At 57.6% G+C, this 24,655-nt stretch overlaps 1 protein-coding gene across 6 annotated transcripts in view; it reads right to left on the bottom strand.

Annotated features, from left to right (window-relative positions):
* The window catches only part of OSBPL2 (oxysterol binding protein like 2), a 37,001-nt gene that overhangs the window by 7,092 nt on the left and 5,254 nt on the right, over positions 1-24,655 (bottom strand). For 3 of the 6 annotated variants that reach the window (XM_011280785.4, XM_019826270.2, XR_890107.3), the window contains exons 2-9: positions 16,814-16,986; positions 13,379-13,523; positions 11,560-11,635; positions 7,931-8,065; positions 7,379-7,476; positions 4,500-4,682; positions 2,783-2,890; positions 2,086-2,175 (exon numbers count right to left, since the gene is read on the bottom strand). In XM_011280785.4, the coding sequence (XP_011279087.1) occupies positions 2,086-2,175; positions 2,783-2,890; positions 4,500-4,682; positions 7,379-7,476; positions 7,931-8,065; positions 11,560-11,635; positions 13,379-13,523; positions 16,814-16,850 (872 nt within the window). In that variant the 5' untranslated portion in view covers positions 16,851-16,986. Of the gene's footprint in view, positions 1-2,085; positions 2,176-2,782; positions 2,891-4,499; positions 4,683-7,378; positions 7,477-7,930; positions 8,066-11,559; positions 11,636-12,211; positions 13,050-13,378; positions 13,524-16,813; positions 16,987-23,520; positions 23,545-24,655 lie in introns of those variants that run through there. The other 3 variants (XM_019826268.3, XM_019826269.3, XM_019826271.2) reach the window with 3 other exon arrangements.

Here is a 24,655-nt window from a genome sequence, read left to right on the forward strand (position 1 = left end):
AGAAGATAAGGGCACAAGCCCCCACGAGTGTGGACAAGAAAAGGTGAGAAAAAGGGAAGGTTTCGCTGGAACCCACGTGCCGGTCTGGCCACTGCCCTTGAAATACGTGAACCTCCAAGACTGTGTCCTTCCCTTTCCTACAAATCACATCAACAGCCCTCGCAATTTCAGCTGGCATTGTCTGCTTTATCTTCATATCCACAGATCGGATGCCCACATCGGTACCCGTCTGCTTGCTTCATTTCCTAACGACCTCTGGAAACTGTCCAGATCAACCACCAGAGCGCTCTGCCGGACTCCAAAAGGAACAACGCCAACAGCGCTGGACTGTTTTTTGTTTTTTCTTTTTGTCTTTTTTGTGTCTTCCTGTGGGGAAAGCACGGTGGCCACGCACCCCCTGGAGATGCTGTTCTGCCAGGCGTGTGACATTTCTGGGAGGGCGGGCACCCCTGCCTCGGGCTCAGCCCGGAAAGTGGCCACGCGGGGACTGGCGGGGGACACTCGGCCAGTCCTCACTCAGGACTTAGTCACCTTGGCCGACATATTCTGTCCCCAAGAGGCACGGCGTTAGGCAAGAGCTCACTCCGGTTTGGGATGGAAAATCAAAAAATCAGAACAGGGTTTGCAGACCCTCCGGGACGGTGCGCGTGGCAGTGAGGAGTGGCCCATTTCTGCAGGCCCGTTTCACGCGGACCACGGTCTCTCTCTGGGTTGTTTCCACCACCAGGGATGGGCTGCTCGGGGCACTGGCCGGTGCCCTTGTCCTGAAGAGGGCTGCTGTCCTGCAAGGTCTCCGAGCTGAGCCCCGGCTCACTTCAGTGGGCACGGCGGTCAGAGTCTAAAGTCTAAAAGCATCTGACAGGCTGTTTGAACAGGTGACTTTCTGGTACTCAGCAGAAGAAGAAACAGCACCCACCGTTTTACACTGGAAACTTGTTTCTAATTAAAACGTAGGTGGGGCACCTGGCTGGCTCAGTGGGTAGAGCACCTGACTCTCGATGTCAGGGTGGTGAGTTCAAGCCCCATGTTCGCATGGAGGCTACTTCAAAAAAAGAAAAAAAAGAAGAAGAAGAAGAAGAAAGAAAGAAAATGTCTAGTTTTTAGGAGGTGGAAGGGGTTTCATGACATTATACAAATCCCAATTTCCTGACTGGGGAATAAAAAGTGAGAAATCTGAGGCCAAAAACATAAGATAAAACGACCCAAAGGTCGGGGCGCCTGGGCGGCTCGGTCGGTCAAGCGTCCAACTTTGGCTCAGGTCACGGTCTCGCAGCCCCGAGTCGGGCTCTGTGCTGACAGCTCGCAGCCTGGAGCCTGCTTCGGATTCTGTGTCCCCGCCCGACCCTCCGCCTCTCTCTGCCCCTCCCCTACTCACGCTCTGTCTCTCTCTCTCAAAAATAAGTAAACATTACAAAAAATGTTTTTTGAAATAACCCAAAGGAGAGAGAACTCCGGAAAATCTACTGGGAACTTCTGACCGTGTCTCTGGTCCAACACTTAAAAAGTCTCTAACTCACAGAGTGCCACGAGCCGGCCCGTGGAACGGAGGCTCCCACCACGGTCTGAGTTGTGTCTGCAACACGAGGCAGACACCGCCACGGAGGAGACGCGTGGTCACGTCTTCCACCTCCGTTCTGTTGGCAAAAGCGCAGCGTTTCCTCCCAGTGAGAGCACCTCATCTCCTCGCGTCCATTTTAGCAAAAGGAGTCAGACCCAGACCTCTCCCCCTCCGGAGAGGGCGAGACAGACCCCGATCGCTCACCGCCCAGAAACGACACTTAAAACTAACCCTTCGTCTCTCTGTAGACCCAGCGACTCATCTCCTCGCGTCCATTTTAGCAAAAGGAGTCAGACCCAGACCTCTCCCCCTCCGGAGAGGGCGAGACAGACCCCGATCGCTCACCGCCCGGAAACGACACTTAAAACTAACCCTTCGTCTCTCTGTAGACCCAGCGAGGGAGCGTCTTCTCTAAACCAAACAGAGTCATAATCTTTTCTAGTGTGAACAAACGTCACCGGCACGACTACATCGCCATCAAGGGGCGCACGCGCCGCCCACGGTGAGCCACCCGGACGCAGACCTACTTTTTGTCCTGGATGTGCCCCTCCACTTTGTGAAGTTCTTTTCCAAACAGTCCACATGGTTTAAAATGAAGCACACACTTATCTCCAGTTCTGCGGGAAAAACAAACACAGGCTTCCGTCGTACGACGCGAAATGTCTGGGAAAGGTGAACCGAGACACCCGGGTGGCCGGGGCTGGGGAGTCAGGCAGTGACCGCGATGGGCGCGGGGCACCTTTCTGGGGCGACGGAGATGCTCTGACACTGCCTGGTGGCAAGGGTACAGTTCAGTAGATACACCGAAACTCACTTAAATGGGTGAATTTTACGGTATGCAAATTGTATCTCAAGAAAGCTGCTGCAAAACAAAGCCGCTATGTCACGAACTTCCAGGAGGAAGGTTCGAGGGTGGACAGAGGTCAGTATTTGAGGATGTTTCACGTGGGAACCCCATCATTCTTTAGTGTCATTTAAAATTTCAAAATCAATTCACTATTGCGACTCAAACCAAAACAAGAGGTAAGCAGGGGCACAAAGATGATGCCACCACCGACCAGCACCGCGGCGGCCACCCCCAGGCCTGGCTCTTCCCGCAGGCGCGCCGAACCCCGACAGCCTGAATGGCAGCCCGGAGCAGGCCGGAAGCGTGTCCCCGGGCTCACAGCAAGCGCGTCTAGAGCTCGGCGCGGTCTCCGACTGGCACACGACCGGTGCCGTTACCTGTGGTTTACAATCTCCACCGTCCCGTACTGCTCTATCCAGAGCTTCCCGATAATCACGTTGTGCACACAGCAGGTAGGGTTGGTCCAGGTGTAAGCCTCATTGTGTCTGTGAAAGATGCCAGAAAACACGCAAGTCAGACGCCAGCAAACAAAAGCACTGCGTGACCCTAAAAAGCAAAATACCAGACAGAATTAAGCCGTAATTGCCTTAAAACCTGTGCCGGAGTAGAATATCGCTTTGAACTCCCTCGAACAGCCGCTATTTATTTAGCATTTGTTTGAAATTTATTTCTGCTTTCCTTTGTAGCATCAACAAAGCTTTCTACTTAAATGTCAAGACAAGTTAATAAGCCACAGGAGACCACCGAGACAAAGAGAAAAGGCTGTCCCGGGAAGCTGTCCACACAATGGCCTCTTCAGCCGGCGCCTGCGGGAGTCGCACGGCCCACACCCCGCCCGAGGTCCAGGGAGCAGCTCCGTTTGGAACGCCTTCCCAGACGCCTTTGCTCGTATCCCTCATCCTCCCCCAGTGGCCTGACCCAAGGAGAAAAGAACCCCCACGGATGTGATGCAAGTTCATGAGACCCGTGTCTCGAGGGAGGCCGTGTCAAAGAGCCATGATCAAGGGCAGAGACTAGCTCAAAGCAGAAGTATTTCAGGACAAGTATTCCGGGCCCCTCAAATTTCCAGGGGAAACTCAAATGCGTTAATCAGTAAGATTTGCCACTTTTCAATTCTGCGTGCCCCGCCCCAAGAAAGCACGGACCACCGCAAGACGCACATGCTCCCCAGAAATGGGGTGCCCTCACTGCACCTGGTGACCCCATCAGCCCTGAGGTACACGAGGGTCAGGGGCTGGTATTCTCCGGCAACCAGCCAGGCTGGGCCAACGTGAAACAAAAATCATACCCCGTGCTTCATCACGGCGGGCCACGGTTAGCAAGACGTGCATCTCAGGGAGCCTGCGGCACGCCGTGGCCTAGACCGGGTCTACGCTGGTTTTGCAACGTCCACGCGACTGCTAGAGATTGGGCTTTTGCTTTGCGAGGGGTCCGAACAACACCGCACTGGGGAGCGTTTGGACTGAGATTTCACGGGTGTGCGGGCAGCCTCCACGACGCCCCTCAAAGTCCCCCACCTCCCAGGTTTCATCCGTGTCTCCCTCCCACCCTCAAGCAGCGTGGTCCTCGTGACCAACGAGGGTTTAAGGTCAGGGTGAGGCCACTTCTGTGATGAGGTCCTAAGAGACACCGTGGCTCCATCCCCCCCTGGGTCCCCAGCTCTGGGGGATGCCAGCACCCCGCTGTGAGCACCCCCAGGCCTCCCGCCAACGGCCACGGAAGGGGGCCTACAAGCAGATGTCCCACCAGCTGCCTTCGGCCCGCGTCCTGCCCGCCACCTCACGGGACCCCGAGCCAGAGCGCCCGCCACGCCGCCCCGCACCCCAGCCCTAGCCCTCGGAAACCACGTGGCAGAGGAGAGAGTGGCTGTTGTAAGGTGCTACGTGCGGCTCGTCACCAAGCGGAAGGACTACCACAGGCGGTGACTAAAGCCATCCAGGTCCTCGGTGGGCTGTCCCAGACGCCCACATCACACCCAGTCCCGATGAGGGGTCTGGGGGGCGTTGCCTGTTCGAAGGAGCGTCTGCCGGGGGAAAGACCCTTCCGCTGGAACTTCAGAAAGGCACCCGCCAGGCCCCCGGGCTCCGCACTCACTTGAGCAGCTCCAGCGTGATGGTGCCCCGGGGCTCGGCCTCCACGCTCTTGCCCCAGAACTTCAGCTTCGGGTAGATGGAGCCGTGAAACAAGAAGTCCTGGTGGAGGCCCTCTGAATAAAATGCACTGATCGGGGGGTGGTGGCTCACCTGCTCGGATATAAATCTGAACCCTAAATCCTCCCTAGGCACAAAAACAAGAGGGAGAGAGCACATCAGTGACAGCGAAATCCGACAAAGGTTGGCTCGGCACACCTCCTGGGGGAGCCCCGCAGCCCCTGGCCACCCTGAGTGACAGAGATATTCAACACTCGCTCTCGCAGGCCACCCTTGGCCTGACACTGACCGACCCCCTCCCCACACACACACACACACAGACACTTGCACGTGCACCCACCGCCTCTGGGCAAATCTGAACCCCGCATGGAAGGAGAAAGAGTGTGAGGGGCCTCCACTCACGCTGCCCCCAGCACGTGCAGGCCTAGAAGAAAACTCCTAGAGCCAGTGATTTAGACGTGGCCACCTCAGCCCTCAAGGGGCACCCAGCGCCCAAGAACCGCAAGAGTGGGGAGCTCGCGGCCTTCCCGAAGGGGGCCCCCCTCTAGTCCCTGCTAGGGCTCCTGGAAGTTCTGTGACATGCCATGTCTGATGCCCCAAGATACTCCTGGGCCAGGAAACGGGATTTTTAGTACATGCTCTTTTTCAATAAAAATGTCAGTTTTTAATTGTTCCGGAACTGTGAATACACCTACAGTTGTAGTCGTTAAAAATTATAAAAGCTAAACCACATAATTACTAACTTAACTGGAATCAGAATTTCCAATCGTTACAGAGGAAGGAAAGTTGAAAAATTAGATTTTAAAAGGTTGCCAACCAAGGTATGTAATTTACAAAATGAATACTTGTCTAAGAAAAGAAAGTGCTATTTTTAGCCGTTGAGGAGCAATCTGTAGGGAAGAAGACACTGGAGAACGACTTGGTTTAGTTACAAAGCTCCTCAGACCGGAAGGGCCCTCGGGGCCCCGCGTGCAGCAGACGCGGCCGCAGTGCGACCTGGACCCGAAGACGGGCCTGCACGCCCGAGAAGATGCTCGTTTCTCGGTCAGTCCGGGGCTTCGCCTCAACCCCTCAGCCGAATCCTGGAAGTGACTGATGATCAGGGGTGGCCGTCAGCACCACGGGTCGTGGATCGTGGGTCATGCTGTCTGTGAACCCACGTGCTCACTTCCCGTCGTCTGAACTTCTTTCGTATCAGCTTTAATTCCTCTTTTCAAGATATGCTAATGGTGCTTTTTAATAACGAAAACGCCAATAATTTCCTGGTGGCTAGACAAGGTCAGAGCCACCCACCCCGGCACCAGGACACATGCACCGTGGGGAGGCAGCAGAGGCGTGGCTGATAAAGAAAGCGCTCTCTGGGAACTCACAACAAAAGTTCCTCTGAACAGTGAGTCTCGGGGCAGGTCTTTCCCTCACCTGGGCCTCAGGTCCCCCATCTCTGGATTGAAGAAGCAGGGACTTGCCACGGTCACCCAGGGTCGCCTGCACGGACCCCCACGGCAGCACCGTGCCTCTAACCCGCCCGGCTGCCTCAAAGGCAGCGGGGTTCCGAAAGCAGGTGCCCGCGCACCGAGCGGCAGCCAACATCTCCGTCCGTGAGAAAACCAGGCCAGCGGCACGCAGAGGGGCCAGCGGCAGGGCCGCCCCGGGCGGCCAGAAACAGGTCAGAGCCTGGACCCGGACATCTGTGCCACCGTCCCGAGTGGGAGGTGATTTACGCCTGTGTTGCTAACACTGCCGACTCCTCCCGCAAAGGTGTGAAAGCAGTGCTGACACACACACCCTGGCACACGCTTCCCTGAGCCGCACGCGCCCGGCGCGCTGACTCAGGCAGACCCACCCCCCACCGCCCGTCCACAACCACTTACTCACCTTTGAGAAACTCTCATCATGAACAACTCGGCCATTAAGGGCAATAAACGGCCCGAGAAGCACGACCCGCAGGGCTCCCTGAGATCAAGATGCCGTGACGACACAGCACGCCGCCACGACTCCGCGGCGCAAGGGGGCGGTGCGTGCGTCAAGCTGGGGCACACGCAAACGCCAGACACAAAACGTGGCAGCGTAACTTAGCAAAAGCCTGTGACACCGTGGGGAAATGGCGATGGCACGGTGCTAAATGACAGACCACACACGTGCACGCCTCGAGGAAATCGACCACAACCTTCACGGTCTCCCGTGGGATGACGTCTCCCTTTTCGCTTTTCTCAACTCACGCGTCTTCTAAAAAGGGTGGGCTCTTATCGTTGAAGTTACGCTTTCATTTACTAAGACACCCCCACAGACTCTCTACAGGACCCGGAGGGAGCCCCGAACGGCCCTGCAGAGGAGCCCCAGCCGGGCTGAGCAGACGGCGGGGAGCACAGCGCCTCCGTCCGCTGATTTACTTGCTGGTCTGGGTGGGCACCTCACGCGGGCAGCGGGGTCGGGAAAGAGCACCCCAAACAGGCCCGGTCCACCCTCGTGGGGCCCCCGCCAGGACCGCCACAGGCCGTGCCGTTTCTGGGGCGTGCGCGGGGCTCAAAGACCAGGTCAGAAGACCAGCTCGGGGGGGCAGCACGGGGAGCCACCCGGCAGAAACCCCACCCGGCCCCTCGCCAGCACACGGGAGCTACTGCCCGCAGCTGCACCTGCCCTGGTGACAGTCACCAGATGCCCTGCTGACGTGGGCCGGCCTCACGCACGAGGGCCTGTGTCCACATCGGTTCCAGGCGAGCCAGCGCCCCTCCGTCGCCTGTCGCCTCCCCTCCTCTCCGGAGCCCGGCGCTCCGCTTCACCCCTGCGCGGCCGTGCCGGGCGCCCGCGGCCCCGACCCCTTACCTGATCAGCTCGTAAGTCTCTCCCAGGAGCGGGTTGAAGGGCTTGCCGGTCCTCTCCCACTGGGAAGCCACCGCCGACACCGCAAAGGCAGCAACGCACTGGGAACAGCGCACAGGACGGTGAGTGGGGGACCACGGGGGGGACGTGCAGCCTCTCCGCACCAGATGTGCTCCTGGTGGCACGAGTCTCCCTTGTCACGTGTTTTGAGATTACGGAACTTCCGGGGAAACGCCCTTCAGCACGAGCACTTCCTCAAACCACACGGGCAGGAACCGTGTGCCCCCCTTCCCCAGCCCGGGCGGCCCTGAGGCCCCGCGCCAGGTCGGCCGGGGTGGCCGCACCCACACGCGGTGGGGGGGGAACGGGGCGGGGGGGGTGCAGGGGGGCCGGTCCCGAGCGGACCTAGGAGGAGCCAAGGCACAGGGCAGGACGGCACCCAGGAGTCAGCGGGAGCCACGCGGGCCGATCACCACGGGGCCACTCACGTGGCGTCATGCTCACTGAACACCACAGTCTCGTGTCTGGCGCCCCCGGAAGGGGCCCACCGCCCACCTGCATCCTTTCCAGGGCCTGGGGCTGGCAGGAGGCTCTGTGAATGAGGTCCACGTGCTCCATGTACTCCGTGATCCGCTGGAGGAAACTCAGAGGCTCGTTGAAGGCGATGGGCATGGTGATCTTGGACAGCTCCTGGAAGGAGCCAGTGAAGACTCGTCACCATGGGACCGTCCCCAGGAACCCGAGCCCACGCCCGCCCCGCTCTGAGCGCAGGGAAGATGCTCGTCTAGCTCGTCAGGAGAAAGGAAGTCAACCCCGTGGAGACCCGGCCTGCTCGCCTGCTCGAGCAGCAGCACTGCACACGGGCCACGGGCAGGGCAGGGCAGGACGGAGAGAGGCCCCCACAGCCGGTGGGGGTGCAGAAGGGGGCCGCCTGGAGACGGGGCACCACGGCAGAAGCGCGTGCGCACCTGCCCTTTGGTCCCGCGGCCCCGTTTCCGGGAGCCCGCCCCACAGATGCTGTGGCAAACACACAGCAGACATCTGACAGGGATAGGCGGCCAGAAGGCACGGCACCGCGAGGTGACCGTAAGCCTAAGCAGTGGCTCCACGTGGCTGTGGCACCACGCAGCGAAACAGAGGCGGAAAAGCCTCTGGTTCGTCTGAAGAAAGAGGGAGGAGATGACACACGGTCCCCTCATGAGGCACGGGAAGACAGACCACGGAGAGTGGAAATGGTCTCCTCGAGGGGAAGGGCCAGTGCAGCGCGAGGGCAGGGACAGGAAGGGAAATTCTTGGAACCTCAGCCCAGAGATCTGACCTTAGGTTTACGATTTTGAACACAAGTAATTTAGAAAAGCAACGTCCAAACATCGAGAACAAAGGAAGCAAATGAGCGCACGCAAGCTCTGGGGGCCCAGCCACGTGGACGGGGACCACGGCAGGTAACTCCAAGCACGGTGACCGGAGACACGCCCTCCGGACAAAACGACCCACAAAAGGCAACCAACTCGCACGTGTCAGCACACACGCTGGTGGCGGCAGAAGTGGTCCTGTCCTCCGGAACCGTCGTGTGTGTGTGGGATAGAGCAGGTGAGTCATTAATTGAGGGCTGGTCTAAATCGGTCACCTGCACTGTCATTAGAAACTGGGATCGTCGGTGGGGGGGGCAAGAGGCACAGACATTCGACTGAGGGGGCTGGAGTAATCCCGTCGTCCCAGATTTCAACCGTCGTTGAAACAAATCCAAACAGCTCCTAGCTCTCCCCCCAGAAAGACTGATAACAGCAATTCATAGCCCACCCCCTACCCCTAGGGCCCAGCTGTGGTCCTGAGTCCTCTCTCTCCCTGCACAAGCGGCCGACTCCAGATCCTGGACGAGAAAGGGACAGAATGAGCCAGAGCTTCGTCTATAAGGGATCACGGCCAAGCCGAAGAGGCTATTAACAGCCAAAGAGGGAGTGGCTCGGGGGCTGGAATGCACCGGGGAGGTCTGACTCCGTGAGTTTGAAAAAAAAGAAACACAGACAAGCTAGTTGGTTACACTGGCCATGCTGGGTCATGCTAGTGAACCACATCACGTGGCGACCGTGATAAAGTGAGAATCACTCACCGACCCTTTCTTCTGCACACCGCACTGGCGGCCGCAGAAGGGTACGTTCTCGGCACAGAAACGTCCCAGGAAATAAAGGAAGAGTGACAGCACCGGCCCGAGCGCCAGGAGCTCTTAGTCGGGAGGGAGGTAACACCACAGACGGCAGAAGCACAGACAGAACGGTGCTCCGACGGCCGGGGACTGGACCCGGTGGGTAGCGGATGGTGCTAACGCGTGGCCTTCTGAAGTGTGAGGGTGGCCGTGCTGGTGGTAAAGAGCAACACGAAAAGTATTCACGAGTGGGGTCTGCTTCAAAATACGAGGAGAGGCGGGCAGCGGCGAGGCGCGGCGGTGTTCCCCGGCCCTGCCTGCCTCAGTGGCCCGTTGGCCAGCCCGGGGCCGCCGTCCCAGCGGGCGAAGGAGGAAGAGGGCCGTGTGCCACCCCAGAGGCGAAGCCCGTGGGTGCCGAGCCGGTGTAGCCCGGGGACGCGCCGACCCACGTGTTAATCCGAATCCACCCTACGGCGGGTCCTTGGGGAAGGCAATGTGATGGTGTCGCTTTATGACAAGAAGCTGCAGGACCAAGGAGCTAGTCAGTGTTTATTATTTATTTTTGAGAGAAAGAGACAGACAGACAGACAGAACCCGAGCCGGGGAGGGGCAGAGACAGAGGGAGACACAGAATCCGAAGCAGGCTCCGGGCTCCGAGCTGTCAGCACAGAGCCCGATGCGGGGCTCGAACTCACGGACCGTGAGATCGTGACCTGAGCCGAAGTCGGACGCTTCACCGACAGAGCCCCCCAGGCGCCCGACCAAGGAGCTAGTCAAGTTCGACACCTATCTTCAGACAGATACACCCACCTAGACCTGACGTGCTCACACAGCCAGAAACGTAGGAGAAAACACTGCTAAGAGAAAAGAATCCCAAGCGTGCCATTTTAGAAGACAAGAGACGTGCGGGGCGCCTAGCTGGAGTGACTCTTAGTCTCGGGTTGTGAGTTGGAGCCCCATGGCTGGGTGCAGAGTTACTTGAAAATAAAAATCTTAAAAAATTAAAACATAAAAAAAGCCAAACAGGTGCGTACACAAACCCGTGTGTGCAGAAGCAGGGTCAGAAGGCACGCCTGGGCTTTCTAGCTCTGTCTGCCGAGAGGCCTGGGGCAGGGTCGCCCCAGGAGCGCCAGGCACATCCCGCGCCAGCCCCTGGTGCCTAAACACCAGCCACCAGTACGAAGACAGCAGGGGGTACCAGGAAAGCCAAGTCAAGTGCGTGGTGAGCAGTGACGCTCCGACAGGAACGCCGGCGTCTCGCTCACCGAGCCCCGGCTGCTACATGAGACGTCACCACGACGGGAAGCCGGGTGAAGGGCAAACAGCTCAAAGTACCACCCGCAACCGTCTAGAAGTCCAAAGTTACTTCAAAATAAAAAGTGGGAGAAGAGAAGCAGTTTCCTCTGGGAAAGGGGCTGAAAGAGACGAGGGCAGAAATAAACGGCGGTGGCAGCACGCATGGGAGGCACGGGGGACAGGGCCGCGTGCCTGTCGGTACAACGCTGTTGGTACAACCCACGGCCTGCGGCGCGCCCTGCCCTCCCGAGGGGGGCACAGCTCACATTCCCAGACGGTGACAGTCCCGTCACGCAGGACCACGAGAAAAGAAGCCTGCGGCCCCGGGACACCGATCGTCCAACCACCTCCTCCGAGCCAACCCTGATGCGAACCCTGAGCATCTGAGCTGCGCCCCAGGTCCCGCGCTCCTGCCCGTGGCTCGCCCTCAGCCTGTGTCGAGCAGCCCGCGGAAGCTCCCCACGTCGTGCGGACTGTCCGAAGCCGACCGTGAGCCCGTCACAGAACGCCAGGGTCAACGTAAACCCCTGTGATGCGTCGCACATCAGGAGGCTTGCCGCTGGCCGTGAACACCTTGGCCTTCGTGCCTTTTCTCTCCCCCACCCCACGTGTGTCCCTGTCCTATCTTGTCCTCGTGCTGCAAATGCGCAGAGCACGTCTCCCTGAACTGTCAGCAGCGCAACAGATACCCAGGAATCGAAAATGTTTCAGCTTCAGGCCCTGAAATGAGTCCCTCTGAACTTACCAGGCCGATGCATTTCTTTAATATACTCCACACGCTGAAGTCACTTCTGGTAAACATCGGGGCAGGCAGTGACGTCCTATGACAGAACGACCAGAGCGACACGGGTTGGTCCCTCCAGCACCAGGTTCGCTTACGACTGATGATTTTGCCAGTGACCATTTTTTTTTAGTTCTGAGAGGCAAACACCGGCCATGTGTCTGCTCTGGCAGCTGAGTGCTGTTAAGTCCTAAAGAAAGGTTTCTGCACAGGCATCCTGGAGGGTCTCCCGGGAAAGGACGGTGACCACGGCAGAGGCCGGGCCAGGAAGGCACGAGACAGAGCCGCGTTAACAAAACCTTTCGGAAGTCTGCCGGGAGCCTGCCGGGAGTCCCTTTCAAACACAAGTGTGTTCTCCTGAGGCTCATTCCTTTCTAGGCTCTCTTCCTGCCAGCTTCCCGGGGAGGCCTGGCAGTCTCCCTCCCAGGAATTGGGCTGGGACGAGACACTATTCCACCTGGGAAAGAGGGGTGCCTGAGCGGGCTGTGAAGCTAGAGTTGGGGGGCGGTGTGCTGGACCCACTGGCAAGGGTCAGGAGGGAAGAGCAGGAGGAGGGGGCCGGGGGCCAAGGTAGCAGGGCAGATGGGGCTCCGCTGTGGGAACGGGCTGGACGCACCTGAGGACTCCAAAGAGGCCCCTGTCGGCTGGGACCAGTGACAACGGGCCCGGGGCCGGAGCCAGAGGAACACAGAGGGCCGGCCCTCATCCCAAGAGGAGAGTGACCCTGCGGTCCCCTCTCCCAGCCAAGGCGCTCTGTTCACCATCACTGGGGACCACGCAGACGCTGGCCGAGAGGCAGAGGCAGTGCATTCGGATCTGTCTAGTGCCCGTAGGGTGGAGAGGAGACGGGAGGGTGTGGAGGCAGTTACGGGCGCTACAGGGGCGCAGGAGAGGCGGCCGGACTGGGATGTGACACAGGAACCGGGAGGGCTGAGGAGCCCAGACGTGCGTAACGGGACCACATATCAGAGCTGGGCGACAACGCGCGGGGGCAGGAGGACGGTGTTAGGCCGACGCGCGAACCAGATTCATGGGGCGGAGGATTCATGGAGCGGAGGACAGCAGAGCACGACCCACTCTAGGACAGGCCACTGGAGCACACGTGCAGAGGTGCTCCGACGCCTGCCGGGAGAACGAGCCGACAGGCAGGGGCGGGACGCCCGAGTCCCCCGCTGCGTGCATCTAGCAGGCGCTGGGGTCTAGGGCCCAGAGCAGGGGCTGCGGTAAGGCTGCAGGGCTCCCTCAAGCTGCAAAGCAAGTCAGCGTGGTGGGGGACAGAGGCCGCCTGCCCAGCGCCACCGCCTCGCAGGGCCTGTCTTGCCCTTGTCCTCACTTCTGCTGGGGAAGACTTAGGTCACCGTCTCCAGAATCTAACTCGGAAGGAAAAGGAAATGTGGGGAAAAGGGAAGGGGGACTTGCTGCTCTAAACACCCATTTCCAAACCATAGGGCAGACAGGCAGTGCGACATTGAGAGGCAGGCGGTCTGCAGGGGGCAGCAGGAGGGCGGCCCCCCCCCCCCCCCGGTCCACCCCGCAAGTCCTGGGGCGGGGACCGGAATCAGCAGTCAAGGCAGTGCCATCACTGACCTCCAGGAGCCAAGGAGAGTGGCGTCGGGTCTCAGAATCTGTGGCTGAACGGGGCACCAGGGGATGCTGTCCGGGGGCACCATGGCTGGGTCACCCCTGGGCTCGGGACTCAGGAGAGCTGAAGGGGCGCCCTGTGGCACGGCCAGGGCGTCACAGATACAGCGGAAGATTCTAAAACGCGCGCACGATGACGTACCTGTGCTTCTGAATTCCATTTTCTCGAGGGGGCCTCTCCCCGGCCTTTCCGACCCCGTTACTTCTGCCGGAGTCCACACACATCACCGCAGCGACTCTCTGACTTGCTTCTGAAAATCCCCCGGAAGAGCTCTCAGAATCGAAGCCTGCACACAAGCAGAGTGGTAGTTTTTGCGGGGCCGGGGGGACACGGAAGCCCAGCTCCAGGAGCTCTGAGCGCGGAATACCGGAAGCTCTACTTCATTCCTAACGGGCGCATTTTGCCACAATGCGCTCTGGTCCCCAAGAACCCGAGGCAGAGGCGGAGGTAGGAACGCTTCTGGGGGCTTCCCCAGGAGCTCAGACAGCACGGGTGCCCTGTGCACCCGGTACAGCCTGGCCGCCACCTGAGGTCTGGCTGGGAGGCCGGGGAGCGCGGTGTGCCCGGGTCTCAGGCCGGGCTCACGCCCTTCGGGGCAGGCCGCCTCTCCGGCACTCAGACCCGCCTCTAGGCTGCAGAATGTCCTGTCTCTGCACAAGGTCTACAGTCAGCCCCGCCTCTTCTAAATGCAAGCCGTGGGGGCGCCTGGGGGGCTCCGTTGGTTAAATGTCCCACTCTTGATTTCAGATCAGGTCACGATCTCATGGTTCCGTTCATGAGATCGAGCCTCACACGGGACTCCATCCTGGCAGCGCAGAGCCCGCTTGGGATTCTCTCTCCCTCTTCCTCTGCCCTTCTCCAGCTTGCGAGCCACCGCCCCCCGCCAAAATAAACTTTAAAAATAAAATAAGATACAAGCCACAGCACTGATGCTACAAGAACCTGCACCACGCAAACACACCGCCAGACTCTCACACCCATGAGCAAGAACCCAAGCACGGAACCAGCTGGAGCTCAGAGCACACCCCACGCCCACGGCCACAAAGAGCCACAAAGAGCTCGGTGAGCCGCAGCCACCAGGGAGGGGCTCCCGGACCACGGCGCTTGGCCATGACAGTGACCGTTTCCGGGAGGACGCGGGCTCACAGGGAGCTCGGTGCTCCCGCTGGCCCCTCACTTCACAGACCAGGGGGAGGCCCAGGGCATAAGGCCAGGCGGGTTGAGCGCACCGTCAGGCCCGAAATATAAAGAAACCTGCTGTGACACTTTCCTGAGGATACACAAAAAAGTCCTGTCTTGTACTTTTCCATATTGACAGGTTCCCAAGATGGAGTGTCCACACTCATCACATGGTGGCTTTGAGAGGATACATTAAAAACAAGCCTCTTTAACGATCAACATTTTCTGAAACAGCCTGTCACCTCTGATCTCACGGAGACAAAAGCAACATCTACTTAATCCCCAGTCCAAACTTGGCTTCTTAAGGAGACCCCCGTGCTGCAGGGCCTGCCCGCCCTCCTCTGTGTGTCCCTGTCCCCACGGACCCCCCGTCAACGCTAAGAGGCTGCAGGCGGCAGCTGTGAAGGAAAACGTTCACCTAACCTGCGCCCGGGAAAACAGGGCGACACATCACTGAGAACCCTGCTGAAGTCTTTTCTCACATTAAGCCGGCGCGACATAAACGGTTTTAAACATTTTAACGTACAACACGTGTTTATTACAGAAAAAAAATACAGATAAACAAAGGAGAAACTTGAAATCACCTGTCATCTGATCACTCAGAGGTACACGCTGTTAACAGGTCTGTTTCCGTAGCCCTTAATCCGTACAAGTTTTTCATGTACTTTGAGAACTTTCCTCTTAATAGTGCCGGTTCTTGGAGGAAGTAACTGCCCACGAAGCCATTCCTCTAAAAACTGCCGGGCGTAGACACTTCCCTTAGATTACACAGGAAGGTGAGTCCTGTGGCGAAGTGATCGGGATTCTGCGTCCTCCACGGTGCCTCCCTGGGGCCCTGCTGCTTGTCTCCCACTCTTTGGTTTAGACCAAAGAGCTGAAGTGAGCCATCATTTCCGCGGACAGCTGCGTCCCGGGTCTCAGAGACGTGCAGAGAAGTGCAGCCGTGCGGGGAGGCGGGGGCAGGGGGAGGGGGGGCGCTTCTCTAAACGGCGGGCTACACAAAGCTCAGGTCCCATCCGGGGAAAAGTCTCCAGGCAGAGTCTGGAGACGCTCAGGGGTCCAGGTCCACTGGTCCCAAGCAGAAGGAAGCTGCCCACAAGAGTCCTAAGGGAAGGGCACGCCAAGGCCGGCTCTCTCGATTAGAGGCCTGGTCGCCCCGCAAGGGCCAGGAGGCCCACAGAGCACGTCTCGGACGACGCAAGCGGTCACTGAGGACCGTGCAGGTTAGGCGGACAAGCGCATTTCCTAGGCGCACAGTCTCGAGGAAGACCGCAGCTACGAGACCAGGAAAGACGACTCAAGTAACTGAGCTCAGCCCCTCCTGCTGTCTGCATCTCAAACAAGAATAAGTCAACAGTCGGGCCGTCGGTCCATCAACCTGGTCTGGGAGGAGGGGCCGGTCTGGCCGGTGAGTGACGAACGCCCCGGGCACACTGACCGGGCTCCAGGAGACAGACATTCACACAGCAAAGCGTGTCCAGAGGGGACAGTCACAGCAGTCACTACGGAAGTAGCCCCTTTGGCCACACCTGAAAGACCGTCACTAAAAACCTGGTCTGGAGAAATATTTCAAAGTTGCTATTTTTATACTCCTCCACCTGAGGAGGAGGGAATTGGACTAGAATAGTTTCTCGAAGTCCCTTTCCACCAGTAAGAGTCCTCAACAGATGACAAAGGACGTTCCAATTGTTGACCACAGAGAATGGAGGGCCGTCTTGAACTTGAAGAGTCTTCGGGCCCATACGGCTACTTGTCGCTTTCCTGCAGGTGCTCAGGGCTCCTTGCCGGTGACGGCGAGCAGCCAAGCTGAGCCAGTGCGGGCTGACCCAGCCCAGCCTCCCCTCCCCTGCCCCTCCCGCCCCCCACACCCGCACAAATCCCCATGCCCTCAACACACTGTTTTCCGTCAGGCATACACTATCGTCTTTCGGACTACAGGCTGCGCAGCAGTCCTTAAAATGGTCACAGGAAAAGCGAAACGTAGCTGAACTCTGAAACGGTAAGAGGCGTCGCGGAAGCACGCACACTCACGAGCCTTGGAACACTTTACGCAGCACTAAACAAGATCCGGTTAGAACAGAGGACAGCGAGGCTTTGATCGTTACGTATAAATAACATAAGAGAACTGCCCGTCTCACTTAGGATCCAAATAACAGTATTTACGCTCCAGGGCAACTCTTTTAAAGACTAAAACCCAGTTGCCCCTTCTTGTTATCACCTGTGGCCCAAAGCTGAGCTTCTCCCCCGCAGCTGGGATAGGGTACATGCGAGTCAACGCCGGGGGACACGTCGCGTCTCTCTCCTGCATGGCCTCACATCCCAAGGCCAAGTCCAGGACCCGGACCCAAGCTCCTGCGCCCACACCGTGGCCTCTGAGTCACTTCCTGCCCCGCTCACCTGTGACAGCATCAAAGAATTCGTCCTCGCCGTTCATCCTGCCGTAGCCCGGCTCCCTCGCCACCCAGTCTTGGCTCTTCTACTGAACCATTGTACTGGACCTACGTCGACAGCGTAAGTAATCGTGCGCCGTGAACTTTCCTTCTGGTGAAAACCCAACAGGCACTGGAAATCTAAGGGGAGAAAACATTTCAGTACACTTAGCTTTCAGAAGTTTTATGGCTCAGAAACATTTAGAAAATACCCATTCACCATTCTTGAAATCAATCTCAATTACAACGTAAGCAAAGAAATAAAATGAGTGATCTAACAAATGCAGGATTTCAAAAAGTATGAAAACATCCATAATATAAATATCCATCAACGAATAATAGATCAAGAAGTAATCATTATTTGAAGTTATTAGTGTTTTTTTAATGTTTATTTATTTTTGAGAGAGAGATGGAGAGAGAGCATGAGCAGGGGAGGGGCAGAGAGAGAGGGAGACGCAGGATCCGAAGCAGGCTCCAGGCTCCGAGCTGTCGGCACAGAGCCTGACGCGGGGCTCGAACCCACGAGCGGTGAGATCATGACCTGAGCCGAGATCAAGAGTCACACACTTAACCAACTGAGCCACCCAGGCGCCCTTATACAGTACTTCCATTTTTTAAAGATAATTACAAATTTTTAAAAAGAAAACAATGAAATGATAGATTCGGAGAAAGTTACTGTACAGGTGGAAAGGCGGGTCAGTTTCGCTGGGTGTTCACTCACATGTCTGGGGCTCAAACCTGTCCCCAGACGTCCCACTGAAGGTCACCACATACCCACACGGAAGCTACAACAGGTGGTTATAGGCAAATGTGCAGAATGATTTTCAAGTATTTGTTTCACGCCAACTTAAACAATTTTTTTAATGTTTATTTATTTTTGAGAGGAGGGGGAGGGGCAGAGGGAGAGGGAGACACAGAATCCGGAGCAGGCTCCAGGCTCCGAACTGTCAGCACAGAGCCCGACGCGAGGCTGGAACTCACGAACCGCGAGATCGTGCCCTGAGCCGAGGTCAGACGCTCAACTGACTGAGCCCCCCGGGCGCCCGGAAGAACAGGATTTTATAAATGGAAGAGACTGAGCAAAAGATTAGCCTTGTCCCAGAAGGTCTGACTTTTTACAAAAACAAGCTGAGTCCATCTCACTATGTTAGTAGCACAGATCTGGGCCCCCAGAGCCCTCCTGCGAGTTCTGAGGGTGGTGAAGCAGCAGCCGGTCCTGAGGGAGGGACATGTCCTCTGTCCTTGAGTGGAGACACAGCACTGGGTGACGTCCCCAGAGCGACTCATCTCTGGCCCCGTCCGGTGCTACACGAGCTCCCACACTAGAAAACAAACTGGCATTAAGTTCCTCCATTCTTCCTGCCTTGAAAGGCTCTCTCAGAGACGCCTTTTCCCTTCCCACCGGCGGAACCAGGCACCAGGCGGCTTCTGGAAACACCCATACAAAGCCTCGCTCACAAGTCCGGGATTCGTTGCCTGTGCACATTAGAGAAGTTATTACTTACTTCCAGTTCCTCTGGGACAAAATGTGTCCCCTCTACAACACGTAGCAACTTGCTCTGCCCCGCCTGAAGCCCCCAAAGGACCCAGGGTCCCTGGAGGAGAAATGGCTGAATCCAGGACTGGGAACCAACCCTCCAGGGCAGCAAGAAGCTGGGGGTCCCGGCACAAGATGCAGGATGGGCCTGCAGAGGCTCCCTCTGCAACAGGAGAACCGTCTGAGCACCAGGATGCCCCAAGACACTGAGACACATCGGGTACAGCTGGGTCCTCGCTCGCGAAGATGCCGGAAGGAGACGGGGCGGCCGTCCCGGATGATGCCGGCACACCCGGTCGTCCCGGAGCAGGGGCCACGCCGATCTCCTCAGTGTCGCTCTGATGTCGTGCCCGTGCTGCCGCAGCGAGCACAGCCGACTTGCTCTGAAAAACCAGTCAACGACGGGAGCACCAGGAGTCCTCCTGTCTCCTCTTGGGCGCAGCCTCTCTGCACCGCCTGGGGGGGGGGGCGGGTAACCAGGGTGGGCGCTGCTACAGAGCAGTTTCCAGCGGGTCCATGGGATGCGATGAGGGTGTGTGAGAGGCGAAGGGGCCGGGAGTCCTGACCCGTCCGTGCGGTGATCCCCCACCACGGGCTGCAGTGGATACTCACTCCCGGCCTCTCCGGGGGGACACCAGCCCGGGAGACACCGCCAGTCCTCCCGGCTTCCCACAAGACGCCTCCCCTCATTGAGAGGAGTCTCACCCAGCTCTCTCCGAGGGGCGCCCTCTGACTGCCGTCCGTGCATCCAGGACCCTAGCTCAAAACGCAAAATGTTCCTCCACCACTCGTACAAGTCCCTGTGCCTAAGCCTTACACATCCATCAGCACGATTCTCTCAGGAAAACAGATCTGCTCGTCTAGGACTGAGTGAGTGGCGAAGGGACCCTGGAGGTTACTCTCCAGGGTCGACTCAAGAGGAGAACTGTGAGTTATCTCTCTTTCTCTATAAACACCAGGCCAGGCCACCCAGAGGTGATCTTCACAGGGAAAGACAGGGACACGAGTAAATGAAAGTGCTGAATCTACTTCTGCAGTTAAATTACCAATTCTGGATTTTTAGATTGTTCAAACTAACCTAAGTCCTATCTAACACTTTAAAAACGTGCTGGCAGGCACCAACCAGATGGAAGGGAAGGAAGGAAACAGAGGACCCGCCTGACACAGTAAACCAAGCAAAAATACGGCACACACCTGGAACACGCCCCGAAGCAGCAACAGGACACACGGTCTCCAGCAGCGACCGGATGTCAGGCCACAGATTACATCTCAACAGATTTTACCAGAAACTCTCACGCAACGCAACGAGTTAGAAATCGATAACAGAAGGAAAACTGGGATGCTCACAAACTGTGGAAATCCAGCGGCAGGCTCTTAAGCAAGCAGCGGGTCAAAGAAGAAATCACAAGGGACATGAGAAAATACTTAGAACCAAATGAAAATGAAGACACAATATACCCACACGTAGGAGACGCAGTGAAAGCAAATGCTGAGGTGAGGGAAACTTACAGCTACCAACACCAGCATCAAAAACTCTCAACCTAACTCAAATCAACAACCCGACTTTACAAGCTGAGGAAAAAGAACAAATACCAGGGTTAGCAGAAAGAAGGAAATAAGGACAGAAAAACAGAGAAAATCAGTGAAACTAAAAGTTGGTTCCCTGATAACATCAACAAACTGATCACCTTCAGCTAGGTAGACTAAGAAAAAGAGAGAGAGCACGCAACTAAAATTGGACATTCTTACCGATTCGACATAAATACAAAGGACTCGTAAGAGCCTACGAACTATGAGCAATGATACGCCAACCACCTGGATACGCGAGATTGAAACGGACAAATTCCCAGAAACACAAGACTCACCAAGACGAACTCACAAAGAAACACAAAATCTGTGACTAGTAAGGAGACTGAACCAAGGATCAACTCTCACGGCAGGGGCGCCTGGGTGGCTCAGTCAGTCACGCGTCCAACTCTTGATTTTGGCCCAGGTGATGATCTCCCGGTTCGTGAGATCAAGGCCCGCATCAGGCTCCTCACAGACAGCATGGAGGCTGCTCGGGATTCTCTCTCTCTCTCTGCCCCTCTCCCTGCTCACATTCTCTGTCTCTCTCAAAATAAATTTTAAAATTTCACTTTAAAAAATCTCACAGCCAAGAAAAGCCCTAGGCCCGATGGCTTCCCTGGTGTATTCTACCAAACATCCAAGGAAGAACTAAAACCAATTCTTCTCAAACTTTTCCAAAAATTGAAGAGGAGGGAGCATTTCCTAACTCATTTTCTATGAGGTCAGCATGACCCTGAACCAAGGCCAAACAAAGACACTACAAGAGGAGGAAACTACACTGCAATGTCCCTTAAGAACACAGAGGCGAAAGTCCTCAACGAAATAACAGTAAAATAAACACATTAAAACGCATTCAGCAACACATTAAATGGACCACACACAACGACCAGATGGGATTTCTTCCTGGAGTGCAAGGATGGTTCAACATATGAAAACTGATCGATATAATAGGTCACATCAACAGAATCACGGGGAAAACACACATGACCTTCTCAGTCGATGCATAAAAATCATCTGAGAAAATGCAACACATTTTCGTGATAAAAACTCCAAAAGCTAGCAATAGAAGGACAGTGCCACCCCCCAGGCAGAGCCAAATATGAAAACCAACGGCAAATACAGTCAAAGGCGAAAGACTGAAAGCTTTTCCTCTAAGATCAGGAACAAGGCAAGGATAGCAGTTCCTCAAAAATTAAACACAGAATTATCACATGACCCAGCAATCCCACCTACAGGCATTTGCCCAAAACAACGGAACGCAAGGTCCTGGAGAGATGTTGGCACACACAGGCTGACAGCAGAATTACGCACAACAGCTAAAACGTGGAAGCGAGCCGGTACCCGCTGGCGGGTGAACGGAGAAACCAAGTGTGGTTTATACGCGCAATGGACCATCCCGGCCTCGGAAAGGAGGGAAAGGCTGATACCCGCCACCACGTGGAGGGACCTTGAGGACACTGTGCTCAGTGAAGTGAGCCAGGCACAAAAAGCAAATACTGTCTGATTCCACTTACACGAGGACTTAAGGAGTGGTTAAATTCCTAGACACAGATGATGGCTGCCAGGAGCCGGAGGCAGGGGAATGGGGATTGGTGTTTAATGGGGACAGAGTTTCAATTTTACAAGACGACAACGGTGCCAGCGAGGGGTGGCAATCAGGGTTCCACACGGTTGTGAATGATTTACTACCACTGAAACGCACACTTAAGAACGGTTAGGAGGGGGGCGCCTGGCTGGCTCGGCCAGTGGGACGCGCGACTTTTGATCTTGGGGTTGTGAGTTCCAGCCCCACCGTGGGTATAGAGATTATTTTTTTTCATGGTTAGGATGGTGAATTTTATGTTATTCTACCACAACTGTAAAAACTGCAACAAGTACATTAGCACTGCAAACAAAAAATAAACGATTCTGCACAGAAAACGCACTGGCTGCTAAGCTCACTCAGCTTCACGCTAAAAGGGAACAGCTGCCATTATCACCAGCGATGGGATTGTTGCTAAGGAGGGACCCCAAAACCTCATCTCACACTCCAACCTCGGGGAATGTTTCTCCTTCTGACGGCTCAAAGTGGTGGCTCATTCTCACCAGGAAACCGTGTGGCCGTGTGAAATCGGGGACCTGCAGAGCAAGGTCGGGCGCTGGCACGGGGAGGGAGGCGGACGCGGACCCCAGGCCGGAACGCAGGGCGGTCCCAGAAGAAGCGGGCCCAGGGCGATCGCCAGGGCGACTCGGGAGGCCCCGCACGGAGAGCAGCCTCGGGAACTGGGCCCGCGCTCAAGGCGCCGACTGCCTACGGCTGGGTTTCCATCCAGCACAAGTCAGAAGCTGTACCTTCTAGAGCACAGTTCATGGCAAGGCTCTCATGGCCCCAGCTCTTAAGGTCAAGGCCAAACGATCTAGAAACAGATGCCCCGTCCACAGTGCAGAGAACTCGGTGAGCCTCAGGCTAGGGAGGCGACAAACCAAAGCCCCCCCGTCCCCCTCCCCCGGGTCCCCGTGGGCGTGAGACCCCTGGAGAGACGTTACAGTAACACTGAAAGTTACCAGAGTGCTCGGCGGTTCCCCAGGAGCCCCGGAGCAGGAAACACCGTCACTTCCGAGCGTGGAAGCCGCACTGCTCAGCACACACTGGACAATTAGCCGTGGGCGGGAAGTGAGGAACAGGGTGGCAGAGATGGGAGCGAGAAATCAGGAACAGGGAAGCCAAGGCTTCTCGGTGACGCTAACGCGTGGCAAGGGGGACGCTGGCCCTGGCGGAGGGGCGGCCCCCGGCTCGCGGGCTCTCTCCACCAGGCAGCTCCACAGGCTCGAGTGAGGGGCCCCGAGCCACCCCGTCCTGTGCCTCTGGAGACCTCGCCCCTGTGGGGGGACACCGTGCTTGGGGCCGCTCGTACTTTTCGTGCCTCGGAGCCCACTTTGTGCACGAGGCCCACCTGTCACCGGATGCCTGCAGACCCTCGCCCTACGGATGCCCACTATGCCACAGCCCCGCTTCCCTCCTTCGTAAAGCCTCAAAAATTCATGCAGGCACACACCCCACCCGCACAGGCTCCAGCCCGCCAGAAACGCACTCGCGGGCTCCGTCGGGCGCGGGGCCGCTGGCTGCCGGGGACTCTGAGCCCCCGGAAGGGGGCTGAGACCACGGGGCGGGGGCCTTTCCCGCTGCCCACCCGGCAGCCCTGGCCAGCTCCCGGGATCCCGCCACACACGAGGAGGCGGTCGGCAGAGCAGGGAGGCGCCGAGGCACCGGGGCCGGTCGGAGCGGCAGGACCTTCCCAAGACCGCCGGGTGCGACCCAGTAAGGATATCAGGCCAAGCCCGCCGTTCGCTCTCCTTTCCAAAACCGCCTGCACTGCTCAACTCGCAGTCACGGAAACACGCCTCGGGCCACCCGCTGAGGGACCCTCCGGCCCGCCCGTTCCCACAGCCGCACAGCCGGGGCGGTCAGCGACCTGCTCGGGGCGCACACAGCCTGTCTCACGAGGTGAGCCGCACGGACTGTCTGCCTCCCTCCCGGAGAGCGCCGCGCACTCGGGCCTCCGGGACCAGGGGCGGGAGCAGGGACTGACCGCTGGGCTCTGCGTCCTTCCACCCGTGCGGGATGTGATTCCATCCGGTTGTACGCGACGCTCCACCGAGTGCCGTTTCCAGGCCACGCCGGGTGAGCCGTGTGTCCCTGTGTGTGTCCCTGTGTGTGTCCCTGCCCGGGTCTGCGTCATCTTCATCGCAAAAGCCGGCCTCCTGACACTGCAGAATTTACAGCTTCTCCCCCGACGGGCAGCTGTGGGCTCCTTCCAACACACTGGCGCCACCCTCAGAAGGTACCACCTCGCTTCCAGACCGGCCAAGCCGGTTTACCAGCCACTGTGCAGAGGCTGGTGGGCGGGGTTAGGAGTCCACTCAAGAAACGGAGGGCTTCTGGGCTTGAGGAAGGTACACGAACCTCTCATGCTCTGTCAATCGCTAACTGTTTACCGCTCTCCGGGCCAACAGGGTGGCCTTGAAAGGCAGGCAGAGGGTGAAGCTGCCTGGCCCGGAGGAGGAGAGCAGGGGAGCCACACTTCCTGGTGGGACTGGGCCGGCCGGCTGGCTCGGCAAGTGGGAGTGAAGCACTCCACCACCCAGGACCACCCCTTCCAGCTCCCTGTGCCCCCTCCAGATCCCCGCCTCCATTGAGCCAAACTCCTTCTCATTCAACGAGTGCCAGGAATACATCACACACTTCAAGGAACAAGAGCTTAGAACCCAGCACCAAGTGTTTCCAAACATGCGCGAGACGAACGCAAGCTTTTTCACGTACACACGTTTGTTTTCATCGACCTCGTCGTTGCGAAACAGAAAAAAGCGGTTCCAACGCAGCTCGAGAGAATGCGTGAGAACACTCGGGAACTCTGTCCACGGCCTGTGGTCTGTGTTCACAGAAGACCGCCGAGCAGAGCCCTGAGAGTCCGCAGGGCCAGCCCCCCCGCGCTGCCTGGTAGCCTCTGATGAGCAGAACCAAATGCCGCGGACCGGCAAGCAGCGACCGTGGCAGCTGGGATGCGGGGTGCGGTGCGGGAGCAGCGAAAGGGGGTGCCCCGGCCATCCTCAGGGCACCCCACTCCCACAGAGCCTGCTGCCAGCCTCCGTCCGGCAGGATGCTTCAGATGCCATCTCCGTCACGGCACAGAGTCCCGTCTGCCTGCTGCCCTTCCCTGTCCCACG

This window comes from Felis catus, chromosome A3 (genome assembly GCF_018350175.1).
Source record: "Felis catus isolate Fca126 chromosome A3, F.catus_Fca126_mat1.0, whole genome shotgun sequence".
In the NCBI taxonomy this organism is placed as follows: domain Eukaryota; kingdom Metazoa; phylum Chordata; class Mammalia; order Carnivora; family Felidae; genus Felis; species Felis catus.